We start from the raw sequence: 18,869 nt of genomic DNA, 5'->3' as shown, positions 1-18,869 counted from the left end.
CTAAATTTTCATAGGCAAACATTTATTACATTATGAAAGGAATATAAGAAAGTAACTTCATTAAATGTTAGAGCTAAAAACATTAACTCGCCAAGAAAGCATTTTCCTTATATTTTACCCAGACAATGTGTGATAAAATAATCACGCACACTAATGAAAACAATTGCAGAAAAACATGCAAATTACAGCGTCCAATGTGCAACAGTGTCTAACTTGTGTGAAGAAGAATTTGATGGATGTTTAAGTGTTTTGATATTGCCTGCTGTTCAGAAGAATAACCACAAAGGAGATGTTCGATGCAGAATGTTCAGGGATGAGGTACAAAGCCATAATGAGTTGTGACAGATTTGACTTTCTTTAAGAATGTTTACGTTATGACGACCCGTCAACAAGGCTCGAGGAGGAAAAAAGACAAATTTGCTACAATAAGAGAGATTTGGGAACAGTTTATATCTGCCTGTAGGGAATCTTCCAAGCCTGGATCATTCCTTATGCTTGACGAGCAACCCCACTGTGAAGCTCTTAAGGCAATCCTCAATTTCAAAACAGGATACTAAAAATTGACTCCAGGGGACGCAGTGCCACCTATATTATATGGACTTCCTAAAATCCATAAAGAAGACGTTCCCCTCAGACCAATTGTTAGTGTGATAAGTTCTCCTACGTATGCTTTGGCTAAAAACTTAAGCAAGTTGCTTCCGCCACATATATGATGTATTGAATCATACGTTAGGGAGACTCTGTATTTAGTCAATAAGTTGTCAACTATAACCCTTCAACCCAATACAGTTCTGGTGAGTTTCAATGTGGAATCCTTGTTCACTAAAGTGCCAATTGACTAGGTCATGTCCCTCATTAGCATCTGTTCCCTGAGGACATTACTAAGCTATTTCACCACTGCACGACTTCAAGCTATTTCTTGTAGGGTGGGCAATTTTTCGAACAGACAGATGGGGTGGCTATGGGAAGTCCACTCTCACCAGTAGTGGCTAATTTTTTTATGGAGCATTTTGAGAGGGAGGCTATTGCTTCGGCGCCCATCAAACCTATGATTTGGTAGAGGTATATGGATGATACATTTTGTGCTATGGACAGAAGGTCCTGAGAAACTGCATGTATTTTTAAACCACTTAAATCAGCAACATCCTTCAATAAAATTCACTATGGAGATGGAGTCGGACGGATGCCATCCTTTCTTGGATGTTCTAGTATGGAAGAAACCGGATGGCTCCTTAGGACATACTGTCTATCATAAGCCTACTCACACAAATCGCTACCTCCATGCAGATTCACACCACTACCCAGCACGAAAACACAACATTCTCATGACAATGAAGTCAAATAAAATATTAAAGTTTAATTATTCCACCTATTCAATACATAAAGAGATTTTACTAAAGAACTAAATCTGTAAATTAAACTATAGGGACATGTTTCGCCCTTTAATTAAGGGCATCTTCAGCCTTAATCTCAATCTGAAAGATAATTAATTAATCAGGTACCTGATTGTAATTAAATTACATATGAATACGTTGGAAATATGCTTCAAATAGCGAGTGAAATGGTTGACAATAGTTATGATATTCTTAAAATGAAGCCTTAATAAAGTCTAATATACAAATAGTCGTAAATTTATGAATGTCCTTGTTTAAAAATTGGTAACGAATTGTAGACTGGTAGTTATATATGAACGTAAATTTTGTAAAGTGGCGTCCTGTGGAGGTTGAGGGCGTTAGAGAAAACTTTTGGATCTTAAATAGATCGAATGTCACAATAATAATTAAAATGTAGTTGATAATTCCAAATGGAGTATTAATACATATTAAAGTTAGTAAAGAGAAGTTTCCGTTGCTCACTTCAAGTGAGGTTTGTAATAAATTGTTACGTTGAAACAAGTAAAGCGGGGCCTTTTGATGGTTGAGGGCGTTAGAGAAAATTTATCGGGTGTTAGACAGTTTTATTATTATTTAATCGTATGGTGATTATAACTACAAATTTATAAGTCAAGGTCCAAGTGTTTCAGCCATTCTACAGCACTTTCTGAAAGATGAAACAGGTTGCTGGGGCTTCCTGAGTAGGCATGAAGAGGGCAGCGCAGGATGACATGGTCCATGGTCTGCTCCTCTTCATTGCATTCACACATAGGAGAATCCATCCAATCCCACTTATGGCGTAGGAAATTGCAGCGTCCATGCCCAGTTCTCAGTCTGTTGAAGCGACACCATACTTTTCTTGGGAGGTCGAATCCCTTCATTTTCAGGGTTGGATTTAGATCATGAGCATTTGTTCCAGATGTTGAAATTGACCACTCATCCCGCCAGCTCTAAAATTAAAATTATCCCTCAATAGTCAGCCGGCGAGTATACTTGCTGGTCTCCTAGATCGAAGTCGTCGTGACGATGGGTAACAAAATTCCTGGTGAACTGGTAATGAGGGAGATGACCAGATCTTCTTTGCTTCTCTCAGCAGAGCTTTCTTTCTCCTCAGGTGGGGTGGTGGGATATGACTAAGTACGGGTAACCAGTGGCAAGGTGTTGACTTTACAGTACCAGTTATGCAGCGCATGGTATCATTCAACTTAGGATCCACTTTATGTACATGTGCACTTTCCAGCCATACTGGGGCACAGTATTCTGCTGCAGAGTAGACAAGGCTGATACCCGTTAATCGTAATCAGTCAGCCGAGGCTCCCCAGGAACTGCCACAAAGCTTGTGTAGGGTGTTATTCCTTGTGAGAGAGCTTGTTGAGATGTTCTTTGTAGCTCCGAGTTCAATTCAAACGTCAGGATAAAAAATTGTTAGACTGTTGGAACTTAGGTTTGTTTTGTTTTTTTCTTTTGTGAAAAGGTAAGTTTGGTCCTTTCAAAGCATGTAAGAGTAAGGAAGAGTGTTCGATGGTAAGTAGCTGTGTTTTTTTTTTTTAACAGATTTTGATTTGAAGTCTGTAATCATGAGGAGAATAAAGTATTAAAAGTATGAGATTATAGAGTTTGGAATAATCATAAAATCTTTCCCTCAACATTATTCTAATTTCAAGCTGTTTAAGATTTAGTTTGATTTCCTACACTCTCAATCCTTTGCTGAACGCCTTTCAGCAGTATTAACTGTTCCTACACAATTATATTGTTTTAGCTACTTATAGCACAACTACTTGCCATTGAGCACTCTTCCTATATTACAGAATTTTCCAAAAAAAAAAAAAAAAAAAAAAAAAATAATAATAATAATAATAATAATAATAATAATAATAATAATAATAATTCTTTGCTTCGCCAGACTATTAATGCTACTATTTGATTTCTTAAAACCTTTACAGGACACCTTTTAATGAAATTAACAGTTCTTTTAGAACTTTATAATTTTGGATGTTTACTGTCACACTTTCCCTCGCTCCCGCATCGTAGTTCGAGAGGAAGGCTAATTTATCTCCTCACAAAAGATTGACTATAGACTGGACCTAACCTCTATTTGAAATCCACTTGATACTGATGATATTGTTTCTCTTTATAATGTTCTAAGAATTGAACTCGTTTCTCGCTACCCGCCACGGCCAATAGCATATAAACCTGGCACACCGCTTCGACCCTCTCCTCCATTAATCTCACATTCATCTGTAACACTAGTAACTTAAATATCAGTCATTTTCAACGCTACCATAGCAACTATTTAACACTATTACAATCGAAAATAAATGAAATTACACACAACGTTTTCTCTCCAACTCTTTACGTCAACCAATTTCAACATTAATAAAGAGGTAAGTGATTTTACACACTTCGATTTCTCTTTAAACTCTCCTTTCATTCAAATTGAATTCTTTAACACGTAAATCTCCTATTGTTACAGACTTCATATTTAACACAGCTACTTACCATCAAGCACTCTTCTTCACTCGTGCTTCTAGAAGACTGCAGTTTCATCTCTTCGCACGAGAGTTTCAACAGTCTAACAATTATTTATCCTGGCGTTTGAACTGTTTAACACCCGATAAATTTTCTCTAATGCCCTCAACCATCAACTTGTTTCAATGTAACAATTTATTACAAACCTCACTTGAAGTGAGCAACGGAAACGTCTCTTTACTAACTTTAATATGTATTAATACTCCATTTGGAATTATCAACTACATTTTAATTATTATTGTGACATTCGATCTATTTAAGATCCAAAAGTTTTCTCTAACGCCCTCAACTTCCACAGAACGCCACTTTACAAAATTTACATTCTTATATAACTACCAGTCTACAATTCGTTACCAATTTTTAAACAAGGACATTCATAAATTTACGACTATTTGTATATTAGACTTTATTAAGGCTTCATTTTAAGAATATAACTATTGTCAATCATTTCACTCACTATTTGAAGCATATTTCCAACATCATCTTCATATTCATATGTAATTTAATTACCATCAGGTACCTGATTAATTATCTTTCAGATTGAGATTAAGGCTGAAGATGCCCTTAATTAAAGAGCAAAACATGTCCCTATAGTTTTATTTACAGATTTAATTCTTTATTAAAATCTCTTTTTATGTATTGAATAGGTGGAATAATTAAACTAATATTTTATTCGACTTCATTGTACATATTACAAGTTGTCCATTTCATGACCGTATCGATGTTTAATCAAGAAGTAAGTATAAATAACCACCTAATCGATACTTTATTAATGCCTCAGGCAAAATTGAATAAAATTAAAACTTACAGGACATGTTTCGACCACTTAGTGGTCCTCTTCAGCTGAAATTTTGCCTGAGGCATTAATAAAGTACCGATTAGGTGGTTATTTATACTTACTTCTTCATTGTATATTTCAATACGGACCAAAATATGAGAATTATAACATGTAATTCTCATGACACTCGCCACAAGAGCGACACAAATTTGTGAGCCATCAAATATCCAGGAGGAGACGGACACACTCAAAGTCACGTTTAAGGGTAACGATTACAATGATGTACAGATTCATAGAGCTCTGCATCCCAGAGGGACAACTAATCAAAGCTTACAGAAAGAAGTGAAGAGAACTGCCTACCTGCATTACATTCACAACACCACAGACAGAATTGCCAAGGTCCTTCGCAAGCATAATATAAAAACCGTGTTCAGCACAGTCACTAAAACTGCTCATACTTTAGGTAAAAGCAAGGACAAATTGTCCTCATTATTACACCCTGGGGTGGGCAAAATTCTCTGTACCTGAGGCAAGATATACAGTATTTCCCCTCTTTTACACTTTTGAAGGGACCAAGGAAACTGGTGTAAAAAGTGGGAAAGTGTAAATCGTGGGAAACAACTTGTATGGGTATATATAAAAATGCTTTCGAAAAGGAGGTAAATGTTACACAAATGCATATTATTAATTTATAGAGTATTTCGATCTCAATCGATTTACTGTACTTACCTCACATAAAGGTCCTTGTAAGTTAATTACTGTACTGTATTAACTGTTGACTACACTGCCTTTGTAATTCTGCTCATTCTTTGTCCAGGAGAAGGTTACCAGTAGGTGGTTAAAAACTTGTGTAATATATTCTTGTAATATACAGTAGTTACTTTCTTAGAATGGCTATAGAATTATCTAAGATGCAATATTTTCTCTGAATGAAACATTTTATTTGCTACTATTGTACCTGTATTTACAACATTAACACAAATTTATTCCAGATAGAAAACTACACAATCACTGCTTCCTACCAAAATAGTCCAGAATCGATCTCTGTTTGCACTTCTTATTTCTTATGGCCTCTATTTGTTTTTCAAGCTCATAAAGGTTATGAAAATTATTTTCACCCCCCTCTACAGATGACAGATACCTGCGTAAAACATCCACAGCTGCTCTTGTGCATCAGCACTGGTAGGCATCACTGCACTGTCTTCCTTTGCTTCATCACTGTCACTGGTGGGAGATTCAGCTGCTGTTTGCTCAGCAACCAAATCCTCCACACTTCTTTCCTCTGCAGTGATCACAGAATCATCTACCCAAAGAAAAGTAGTGCAGTCTGACTGCAACATTCTCCATACATCATGTAGCAGGCCTTCTCCTCCTGGCAGCTGAGATTCGGCATGATTCTTGAAAAATCCTGCTTTCAAGAAACAATTTGAGATGGTAGTCTGCTTCACGGCTTTCCAAGACTTTGCAATGAAGTGAAGGGCATCCAGGATTGAATCTTTAAAATGATGATGGATCATTTCCAGCAACCATACGGAATAAAATTCGCTGCACCAGGTTCTTCCTATAAAGTGACTTAAAGGAGTTGCTTGCTTGTTGTAGCTTGCTTGTACAGTTAGCAGGCAGAAATTCTAACTGCACATTGAATTTCTACCTGCTAACTGCACATTCCTCAAATTTACATCCACGGGATGTGCAGGACAACGGTCGATGAAAAGAAGGATCTTCCTATTTTGCGCACCCATTTCTGAATCCAGAGCAATTAACTGCTGTCGGAAAAGATCTGAGGTCATCCAAGCTTTATCGTAGGCAGTAGGTAATGATCGCACATTCTTGAAGCAACGAGGCTTTTTACATTTCCCTATCACATAGGGGTGGATCTTCTCAGAGCCATCAGCCTTGGCTCCCATCATCACTGAGCCTCATCGTGCTGTGTTTCCCACCATGGCATTTATTTCCTTTGAATGCCAAAGTCTTGCTGGGCAACACACTGAAAAACAGTCCAGTTTCATCTAGGTTAAAAATGTTCCTGGGTTTGTAATCCTTGGTCAGCTCCTGCAATCTTCTATCGATCCATTCTTCCATAATTTCATCACTAACTGCATTAGATTCCCCACAAACAGTTTTATAGGCTAGGTTATACCTTTTCCTAAATCGGTCGATCCAGCCATTGGACGCGCTGAAATTTTGAATGCCAAGAATGTTGGCCACTTTAAGCGCCTTTTCCCGTAAGATCATACCATCAATTGGAATGCCTGTGGCTCTTGAAGTTTCAAACCAACTTTTTACAATTTTTTCCATTTTCTCATATTTGCAGTATGACGCATACTCCCTTTTCTTGGAGTTTGGTCTGCATTCTGAAGCACTCGATGTAATGCTTCCTCTGCTTTTCACAATTGTATTCAGCGTGGATACAGGTAGCTGCAATTCGCGTGCCAATGAAACACGTGTTCTGCAGTACGAATCAACCTTTTCTAATATTCAAACTTTCTCATCCATAGTGAAAGTTTTCTTCTCTTCTTTTTTCCATTATTAGCAGGAAAACAATAAAGCAATAACAAAGAAGGATTACCAAATACGACAGGAAAGGAAGATCGCAGCAATTCAAGCGAGATTTTTCAGAATGATATGATTATTATTAATAATAATAATGTTATTTGTTTTACGTCCCACTAACTACTCTTCTACGCTTTTCGGAGACGCCGAGGTGCTGGAATTTAGTCCCGCAGGAGTTCTTTTACATGCCAGTAAATCTACCGACACGAGGCTGACGTATTTGAGCACCTTCAAATACCACCGGACTGAGCCAGGATCGAACCTGTCAAGTTGGGGACAGAAGGCCAGCACCTTAACCGTCTGAGCCACTCAGTCCGGCATGATTATTATTATTGACTGCTCGACTCACATAAAAAGAACAAAAACGTAACAAGTAACAAAATACAGTAAATGTGACGAATCAGTGAGAATAACTGTAAAAACTCCAAGAACAAACGCAAGTGTAAAACAATAACCGTGAAATAACGAACTCGAGCAAGACAATGACTGCCCTAAATGGAGATCAGTAGTGATTTGACTGAAATGTTGATATCAATATAAGCCAATTCCCTGCTGTCTCACTTTGTGTTGCGGTTTCGTTAATTCAACTCGTTGTCGGATTTGCAAATAAGGTTTAGGGCGTGTGGAAAACACCTGATATCAAAAGAATGCGCTGCGTTGGTTAAGTGGAAGTTCAATACTGAGCGTTCTAAGAGTTATTATAGACCATGGTTATTTGATCTGGCCATCATGCCATGGTTACTCAAAGCGTTTTAGGTTAGTTGCGACGCCATTTTACCGCGAATTTTTTCCTCTTGAATGGCCTGTTGTGGCGTAAATGGCAGGAAGCATAAAATGTTGCAAATGTAAATTTGAGGATTTTAATACATTGTTGAGCATAGGAAATCTCAGGGGACCAACAAAAAGTGTTGTAAGACTGGAAAACATAAAAGCCAGGAACGTAAATGCGGGGTAATACTGTATACAGTACAGGCCAGACATGCCGATCCGCTGGACTCGCATCGAGGAACACCGAAGAAATATCCGTCTCAACCAGCCAGACAAGTCGGCAACGGCTGAGCACGCCCTATCGTCAGGTCAAGATGATGTGTTCCGAGATGTTCGAGCTCTTACCCACACTAAACACTACATATATAGGATTATAAGGGAAGCTCTGAAAATACGTAAAAATCCTAACAATTTTAACAGACACACTGGCTAATAATTAAGTAATACGTGGTTGCCAGCCATTAAGGATTTACGTAGGTAGTTCTCTTCCCTGTCCGTTCTATACTGTTATTTCGTTTCAGTGTTTTCCAATTTCGTACGATCGTCATCACCACTTGGTTCATTCCAACCTATGTGTTGTGTTAATGTCATAGTTTCACACGTGTGTACAACAGCTATCCCATCTCTCCCTCTCATACCGCTTCACATCATCATCTGCTGGGTTTCTCCACATACTTTCTTTCCATTCTTCAGCTCTGTTCTATTCTATTGCCGGTATGCTGGCAATAGAATGAAACATTCTTAACTATAATTTATTACTAGTTTACTAGGCAGCATGAAACACTTTATTATTTTTCTGATAACATAAATATTTATTGAAGTACAGTATATATGATAGTATGAATGGGGCGTGGTACTGAGTGGCTCAGACGGTTGAGACGCTGGCCTTCTGAACCCAACTTGGTAGGTTCGATCCTGGCTGAGTCCCGTGGTATTTGAAGGCGCTCAAATACGTCAGCCTCGTGTCGGTAGATTTACTAGCACATAAAATAACTCATGAGGGACAAAATCCTGGCACCTCGGCGTCTCCAAAAATGATTAAAAGCAGTTAGTGGGACATAGCAACAGCATTATTATTATTATTATTATTATTATTATTATTAATGGAGAGGGTAAAGCCCAGTGTCGACATAGCGTAGGCCCTACTGCTATCCGAATAGCGCCAAGGGCTCTACTCAGGACTTAGTGTCGCCATCCGACGGACGAATTACCAACAACAGTGACAACGCCCCCACTCAATATAAACACAGCAGAGGGGTTCGGGATTGAATCCAGGCTTTTGGCACTCAATCTAGCCATTAGAAATTGTACACCACCACCTCTCCTACCGTGCCGGCCAACATTCTGATGGTAAAAATGTTTTCGACAACCTGGATTCGAGACATACAATAATAAAAATCTTCCACGTTTTTGATACTTTTGTTTGCTTTTTAGCAAATTAACTAATTACAAACAGTGCATGTTTCGTTCTTATTTAAGAACATCTTCAGCTGTTACATAGCTTAGGTGAATTACTAAGTTTTTAAGTACATTATCATCAGGTACCTTGTTCCTCTGAAAAACTATTTAAATATAAATAGAATTAAAATGAAATTAAAAACAATGCGGTGGTTAAATGGGTTAGTGAAATGAGATGGAATGGATACATTTACAGTTAGCCTACTTTAAAAACTATTTCTATTCATTTGAATAGTTGTTGTTGTTGTTAAAAAAAATTTTAGCGCTGTTACACTAAAATATTCTGCTTGTCTTCTAGTAAAAAGTTTGATAAAAATGTATGACTCCTTGGCACTGTTCTAAATATTGTTGAGTGCTCGCTTCTTTCTCTCCTTCCAAGTTGGCTGTTATTTGTTTTTGAGCTTACTTAATATATCTTAAATTGGGTTCATTGTGTAACCTTGAAGCTGATTGCCGTTTGTTAATTATAAAGGGAGCTTCCTCATATTCTTACTGTTGTCTAAATCTATTCCTACCGTGACCTTGGAGGAGCTACGTTTGAAGCAGCCTTACGTCTTGTGTAACAGCTTGAAGGTTCCGCAATGAACCCAATTTAAGATATATTAAGTAAGCTCAAAAACAAATAACAGCCAACTTGAAAAGAGAGAAAGAAGTGAGCACTCAACAATATTTAGAACAGTGTCAAGGAGTCATACATTTTTATCAAACTTTTTACTAGAAGACAAGCAGAATATTTTAGTGTAACAACGCTAAATTTTTTTTTAACAACAACCATTCAAATGAATAGAAATAGTTTTTAAAGTAGGCTAACTGTAAATGTATCCATTCCATCTCATTTCACTAACCCATTTAACCACCACATTGTTTTTAATTTCATTTTAATTCTATTTATATTTAAATAGTTTTTCAGAGGAACAAGGTACCTGATGATAATGTACTTAAAAACTTAGTAATTCACGTAAGCTATGTAACAGCTGAAGATGTTCTCAAATAAGAACGAAACATGTACTGTTTGTAATTAGTTAATTTGCTAAAAAGCAAACAAAAGTATCAAAAAGGTGGAAGATTTTTATTATTGTATGTCTCTGTGAATAGAATTTGATACGGAAAATGAAGCTGATTTCTTGCAAATCTGGATTCGAATCGTCTAATGAAGATTTCGGACAATGCTGACCTAACGCTTTAACGACCATAGCCATCAGACACCACACACAGAGCGGACGTATTACACCACTTATGTACGAATATTTTTATGCTTTGCATTACAGTACTCATGTCATCAACAGTATTTTATATAATATAAGGAGACTGCAATTTAAGGTCTGTGGTCGCTGTTGTTAATGAGGAAAATGCCTGCTGCATAATATCTTAAAGCAACCAGAATCATTGCTTCTAGCAAAATAGCATTATTCCGTGCAGCTGACGTTTTAAATGAATCCTTCTTTGATACAAGACAAGCCTTGCTGTTCACTTATTAATTATAAATCCATTAAAAAAATCCCTTACATCCAATTTTCCAAATTTGTTGGAATGCGGCTTCTTAACCTCAGTTGCACATCAGAATTATTTCCTATTTAATCAAAGACTTCAATAAATTCTTCCATTTTTCTAATGCTAATACTTTGTTCTAATTTTAGTACATTTTCTATTTAAATACTGCAGTACTGGTAGTCAAAACTAACCATTCTACCAGGAAAATCACAGATACGTTAATAAAATGTCAAGAAGGCTGAATACAAACAGCAGTTTAAACCTACAATATAAAAGGTTTAACTTTGAACCAAGTTTAAACCAATGTGGGGAAAATGAATGTTAGTTTAAACTCAGACTTAGACCAGATTAAAATATACCTAGTTTAAACTCATTTGGAGAAAACGGCCCTTAATATATCAAACATAAGATTATAAGATTTAACATCGAGCTATTTATTCATCTTCACACCAAGATTTTAAAGATTTAAAACCTAGTGCTTTACACTCAAGTGTTACGTAACTCCACACAAACTTTTGTCTTGAAAAAATCTTTACGAGGTGCGGCAATTAAATAACGAGACTGATGTGAAAAATGTGATTTATTGCAAAGAAAGTTACAATACACTTTTATCCCCTTTAACATACTCCCCTCCCCTATCTACACACCGTTACATACGTGCCTTCCACTGTTCGAAGCAATGCTGTAGGTCATCCTGCACAACAACTCTGCCGTTTTTACTTTTACGTGTTCCACTGACTGAAAATGTGTTCCCTTCAATACACTTTTCACTTTTGAAAAGTGATAAAAGTCACATGGAGCAAGATCAGGTAAATACGGAGGATGTTCTAGCACAGGAATGCACTTATCAGCTAAAAACTGCTTCACAGACAGGGCGTTGTGGGCTGGTGCATTGTCTTGGTGAAGAATCCATGAGCCGTTCTTCCATGCATCTGGTCTTTTCTTCTTTACTCTTTCCCTTAGCTTGATTAGCACTTCTTTATAGTATTGACGCCGGTCTTTCCGCACAATTTCATTGACTTTCTGGACATTTCCTTCACTTCTGACAGTCACAGGTCGTCCAGGACGTTCATCATCTTCAACCTCTTCCCAACCTTCAAAAAACTGTTTGTGCCACTCAAACACTCGTACACGTGACATAGCATTGTCACCAAACATCTCCTTTAACATTTGAAAACATTATGTGGGCGATTTCTTTAATTTCACCATGATTGCGGCACGACTACACAACATCGTCCGCTACAACCAAGTCTCAAAAGCAAACTAAAGCAGGTAGAGCGATGAAACGAAGTGTGCTTGCTCAGGAAGGATCAAGGTCAACTACATTCCAATGACAACCTCCCACCATGCGACCACGGAGTAGGAGGGGCGCAGTCTCGTTATTTAATTGTCGCACCTCGTTTATCTTCTACGTTACTTGTTATTCATCTACGCATTGCTTTTATCTTGTACCTTTTGAACAATCGGCTGATGATGACGACCCAGATCGGGGGTCGACACTGGCAGGCCCCTACCATTTGTGATCGACTTGTGATGTAATTATTTATTATTATTATTTATAAGTTTCATTTTCCGTATTGATTGGATTCACTTACAATGTGATGTAACCTCGCTTTACTAAGTGTCAGTGTATTGAATAGGTGGAACCACAATATATTATTAATTTAATTATGAGTGTGTGAGTCAAAGTTTCTAGATTTTGTTTAAAAGAACTATGTTAACATTCAATGAACTATTTCAGATATACTCTACCTGTCAAAATATGTGCATTATATGACAAGACCTTGAAATAGGCCTAATATTTTCTTTTTGTGCAGTGAAACTGAAGCAGAAACAGCAAGGGAGCATATTCAGCAATGAATAAAATCCTACAAATTTTAATACTTTTGTTAATACTCAAGAACATGTTACAGAACATAAAGTGTAACCTACAGTATTATATGAAATCATGAGACTTTATTAATTTTAAAAAGTTTTTTTTTTTAAATTAAGTTTGATTTACTAATTTCCTGCACATACCTTACACACTGATTTTTAAGCTTGAATTTTCAAAAAAAAAAGTGTCAAACATACACTAGTAAACATGACTGAGATGGAATTATACAATCCAATACCATGAATCAGATATATCTTCTTTGACCAGAATATTTAGATCAAACAAAGCAAAGTAAAATAGCTCTCACCAGGTGATGAATTGGACAAGATAATATTTTTATAAGAATTGTATTCATAATCTTTATTATAATCAACAATAACTGTAAACTGGGGTAAACCTAGTCAATTTTCTATGTTTTTTATTTTAAAATAATGGTATATTGATCAAAATATGGATTTTAAAAAATTTGTTTTCAGAATGTTCAATCTTTTGTCTATTCAACTGTAAACGTTTGAAATATTTAGCACCTTAAAATTACAAGATTTTGAATTTGATTGTGATCAGTCATATATTGTGCTTGAATAACTGTTTTGCATTCTCTATTTCTAAATCCAATCAATAGTTATGTTAGTGCTATTATTCCTCTTTGGTACCAATTAATGGAGTTTTTCTCTTTTATAAATCTTTTCTAAGAGAAATATATTTTCCCTCTTCTCTTTTATTCAACGTAACATTGCTTACAAATTTCATACAGTTTTAGACATCTGAAATGGCATAACTAAGTTACTAAAATTACAACTAACAAACTAACATTATATAACTAAATAAACTCTTAATTTTAAAAAAATGATCATGATCTTCTGAGACTTGAAAATAACAAAATAAAACATGCCTAATGTCTCTCCCTTTTACAATTTCATCCCCTTTTACACATTTCAACAGACACTCCACAAGCTGCACCTCTTCTTCCGATGTTAAAACCTGTTGCCTTCGGATGGTGAATTTATACGCTTTTTTTAAGGTCTCATTCAACGGTATGTATGGCATGCCATATTCCTCAGAGGTTACCTGAATTCTTAACCTTCCAGCTTTTAAAGCATGGATTGCATTTTCCATTATACCTCTTCTTTCCGTCTTTATCTTATATCATGACATGGTTGGTTTTTACCGTATAAAATAATTACATTTTCACTTTTTTATTGCTCTAAAAAAGCTTACTTTCAAATATTAATTATTTTGTAATATTATAACGATAGTCCTCTTTACGTGCTAAGAACAAAATTAACGGCTAAATCACACACTATAATAGCATGCAGTAAATTTCTTTCCCGACCTCAGTAATTTGAGTGGAATTTTTAACCTAATAATAATGCTCCTATAAGCTTGTGAATGGCACACTAAGACCACTTGTTATTCCAGCATTGTTGGTCTGCAAGTGCACCCTACCTATGTATCAACGAGAACTTTCCCGTAAATGTGTGTTGCACAGAAATACAAAACATTCTAAAATGAGTGACAATGATCGGTTTTAATCAATCTTAAGGAATGCATTATTGAAGTCCATCAATGTCAGTATTTACTAGGGTAAGTTTCTCTTGCCCACAGAACAAGAATAGAACATAAAATGGAGAACTTGATACCATTATTTTGTTGCCTTATATTGCATTATTTTGTGAACAAGTCCAAAAGTATCCGCTCAGCTTAAGGGTTAATCCCATTCATCCTTTAAAAATATCAGAGAATGTATCATAATATACATTTTTCCAATTTAAAAGTTGAACAAAAAATACTCATGTAGTCCCAACACTATAGATCTGAGGGCACTTACCCATTCTATGCCTTCTATGAAAGGAGTGTCGTTCCAATCTTTTTCAGGGAATCTCTGCAAAATTATTCCACTGCTTATTCCACTTCCTGCAACAACCCATAAAAGAAATCAATTTTCTTTTTCAGAGGGAAACAAATTTTCATATACACAGAATTCTCAAAAGAGGATGGACCTTGAATACACAGTATACATTTATCTCAAAAGATGAAAAAATAGGAACACTTAGGGCTATAAACACTAAGTTTCAAGGAGTTGAATTCATCATATTAAGAGTAAATTTTTAAAATGATTGCATGGTAAGTATTTCCCCCATTTTTATATAAGCAGAAAGATGATTATTATATCACCTGATTAAAAAATGTTGACATTGTAGAGTTAAAACAACAAGGACTTCAGGCAGTGATAAGAATTTAAATCGCATGAAGTACAAAAAAAACAGTGAAAAGTTACTCGTGCTTCAACCGATGCTGATGAGCAAGTGGATTGGGGAAATGCTTGCTTCACTCCTGAACGGCAGGAATACAGTGCGCAGGCAGGTAACATAGTGAGCATGGTTAGCGGTGAGTATACAGAATGAATATTTAGTTTACAAGTGGAGTTCTTTTTGAGCGCACATTATTAGCATTATTAGTGTTGCATTTCTATTGATGAACGTTATTTGTACAAGTATTAGCTTAGGTTTAGTATCAGACAACGGATATTTCTAATCAAAACATTTCTCCTAAAGAAGAAATCGTATGATAGAACAGTTCACAAATTTCTATGGTGCTGCAATGCCTTCAATACAATATATTATACTGTAATTTACTCAGGAACGTCCGACTCGTTGGCTGAATGGTCAGCGTACTGGCCTTCGGTTCAGAGGGTCCCGGGTTCGATTCCCGGCCGGGTCGGGATTTTAACCTTACTTGATTAATTCCAATGGCCCGGGGGCTGGGTGTTTGTGCTGTCCCCAACATCCCTGCAACTCACACACCACACATAACACTATCCTCCACCACAATAACACGCAGTTACCTACACATGGCAGATGCCGCCCACCCTCATCGGAGGGTCTGCCTTACAAGGGCTGCACTCGGCTAGAAATAGCCACACGAAATTATTATTATTATTATTACTCAGGAATGTTGAGAAACAGGCTCGGTTTTAAATAAAAAAAGAGAGAAGCACAGAAGAGGATATTAGCAAAGGAGAAGCTTGCAGATATTCCAGCAAGAATGGATAATCAGCCTGAGGAAATCTTCACGCCGACTGCCGGAGGAGTGTGGTATTTCACAAAGATCGGCTTTACAAGGGCTGAAAATGCTACACTTTTATCCTTACAAAGTGTCAGTGGTTCATCAGTTAACAACATGGAATCCAGCTGCCCACAAAAAGTTCTGTCAGTGGATGCTACAATCTTCCATGATGGTAATGTTGATCCTTCTCTCTTAATTATGACAGACGAAAATTACTTCCGTTTAAGTGGGTATGTGAATTCTCAGAATTTACGGCAATGGGGCACTGGCAATCTTCATGTAGTGAATTAAATTCCTTTTCACCGGGAGAGCTGGCCGTACGGTTAGGGGCGCGTGGCTGTGAGCTTGCATCTAGGAGTAGATTCAAACCCCACTCGGCAGCCCTGAAGATGGTTTTCCGTGGTTTCCCATTTTCACACGAGGCAAATGCTGGGGCTGTTCCTCAAACAAGGCCACGGCTGCTTCCTTCACACTCCTAGCCCTTCCCTATTCCATCGTCGCCATAAGACCTATCTGTATTGGTGCGATGTAAAAGCAAATTGTAAGTAAATAAATAAATAAATAAATAAATCCTTATCACAATTAGAAAACTGTGGCAGAAGTGGTATTATTGCATGCAGAATAATTAGCCTTATTTTATTTCATGATATAATTAACAAAGAATGTTATGTGCAAAGTATACTGCAACCATTTCATGAAACGTTGACTGGTTAAGAAAGGTGATAAGCCTACTTCCAGCAGGATAATGCCACTGCCGATACAGTTCATCAGTCAACGCATGCATTAGAACAGGTGTTTGATGAGTAAGTAATTCGTCATGGACTTTGCCCTCCAACCCTCCAGTTTACCCTATTGAAGTGTTTACATGATTTTTATTTGTGGTGAACTTTAAAGCAGAAAAAGCACAACAACAATCCACGTTCTCGTCAAAACCCTAAAGAATGAAATCAGACACCTGATCTGTGAAATTTCAGCAGCAGAGATACAAGTGTTCCAGAATTCATAACAATGAAACGTATAGAGAATTAACAACATCATTTTCAACAGCTGCACTGATGCAAGTTAAGCTCTATGTTTTTCATAAGAACATCAGCACACATACTGTGTGTGACCACAAGGATCCTGAATATCTCTCTCTCTCTCTCTCTCACTCACACACACACACACACACACGTAGACATAATGTTACAGTATGGAAAAAATAAATTATTTGTTTACACAAATAAACATCTGCTTGGAATCATACATCAGGGAGGGAAAATTCACTGGGTGATTATCCAACAAGGTGGGCTAGATTGACAATCGTGAAATATAAAGGTGGAGTTGCAGAATGCTTAATGAGCAGGGCCCGGATTCTGATGACATGTCATCTTTTACATGGTTCACCACAGACATTGCTAACTTATATACAAATCCTGTTCAAGGGCCCCTTATTACAGACAACCGAAGTTCTCCAGGAACTTACCAATGGAAGTTTGGGAAAAGCATTTGAGTGCAGTGCTTCAAGAGAGAGACACACGACCTACTAATTATTTCGTGCCAGTTTTTCAAACAATCCCTGAAATCGATGAATTTTCAATTAATGAGGTTGTATCAACTATTACAGCATCTAAAGATAACAAGGCATGTGGCCCAGATCACATTTTTAATGAACATCTTAAAGCTGCTCTCCCAAAATTGGGTGAATCCATCACTCGCCTAATGAATGAATGCTTGCGGCAAGGTAGGATACCAGACAACTGGAGAAAATCTACTATTAAAATGCTATATAAAGGCAAAGGTGATACCGCAGATCCCAACTCATATAGAGGAATAGCGCTAGAGTGTACTATACTAAAGACTAACTTCATTAGTGGGTAAACGCCTCAAACTGGTGGAAAATAACCTACCGGAGTCGCAATTCGGATTTAGAAAAGGGAAATCAACGACTTTAGCTATCCGCTGTCTCCAGAATGACATAGAAGAAGCCTTAAAGAAACCAGGGGGTAAATTGCATGCCATCTTTATAGATTATTCGAAAGCTTTTGACACCATAAGCAGAACTATACTGTTAGAAAAAGTGGAGAGTTTCATTGGTAGTACGAACTACCTTATACCGCTGATTAGGAACTTACTGCTCAACTATTCAATAGAAGTAGATGATGGCATTACCAAATCTATTATTTTGGAACAAACAACCGGGGTATTACAGGGAGACCCGTTAAGTCCATTATTGTTCATCATTGCGACAGCAGACATAGTAGATTTGGTAAACCAGGAAAGCGTCAAACTATTAATGTACGCTGATGATATGGTCTTAACATCAACGTCAGAGAAGGAACTCCAGGAATCATTCAACCAAATAGTAGGCTGGATAAAGAAAAATGAGCTCAAACTGAATGTAGAAAAAACAGTGTCCATGATGTTTAGAAGAGGGGGACCTCATGGAATCTTCTATTATGAAGACCAAGAACTTAAGTCCGTAAAGCATTTTAAATACTTGTGTGTAATTTTTCAAACCCAAGGTAATGTTTTCACCCTCCATCTCATAGACCATCTAAATGCATCTATGAAAGCAATATCTGACATTAAGCACCTGAGAAACTTGTCTTTAGAAACGGCCATAAAACTCTTTCATCTAAAAATCAGCCCTATAGCAACATATGGCTTGGAAAACATTTGGGAACATTTGAGTATGAAACAGTTAGATAAAATCGAGAAGTTGAAGGCAATCTACTTGAAACGGGCTCTGTGCCTCTCCAAATATTCTTCTTCCCGGCTCGTGTATGAGCTATCCGGAGAGGGATTTTATGTGGAAGAGCTAAGGTTACAGTTGTTACTTCCAGCAACAACACCCTATATGCATCTGCTTCGAGACCTACGATCGAAGAAGGCTGACATCTGGGAAGATTTCTACTCTACCGATGCCATGCTAAATCGCGAGTGGGTTCAAGGTGGATATGAACTGCGACACCTGCTAACAAGGTTCTCCGTTCAT

The 18,869-nt window shown here is 37.0% G+C and overlaps 1 protein-coding gene across 1 annotated transcript in view; it reads right to left on the bottom strand.

The window, feature by feature from the left end:
- The window catches only part of Sbf (SET domain binding factor), an 851,001-nt gene that overhangs the window by 816,691 nt on the left and 15,441 nt on the right, over positions 1–18,869 (bottom strand). The window contains exon 2 of the mRNA XM_067143032.2: positions 14,655–14,740. Coding sequence (XP_066999133.1) covers positions 14,655–14,740 — 86 coding nt within the window. The remainder of the gene's footprint in view (positions 1–14,654; positions 14,741–18,869) is intronic.

This window comes from Anabrus simplex, chromosome 3 (genome assembly GCF_040414725.1).
Source record: "Anabrus simplex isolate iqAnaSimp1 chromosome 3, ASM4041472v1, whole genome shotgun sequence".
Taxonomy (NCBI): domain Eukaryota; kingdom Metazoa; phylum Arthropoda; class Insecta; order Orthoptera; family Tettigoniidae; genus Anabrus; species Anabrus simplex.
The sequence above is the reverse complement of the archived record's forward strand: the minus strand, read 5'-3'. Positions and strand labels throughout refer to the sequence as shown.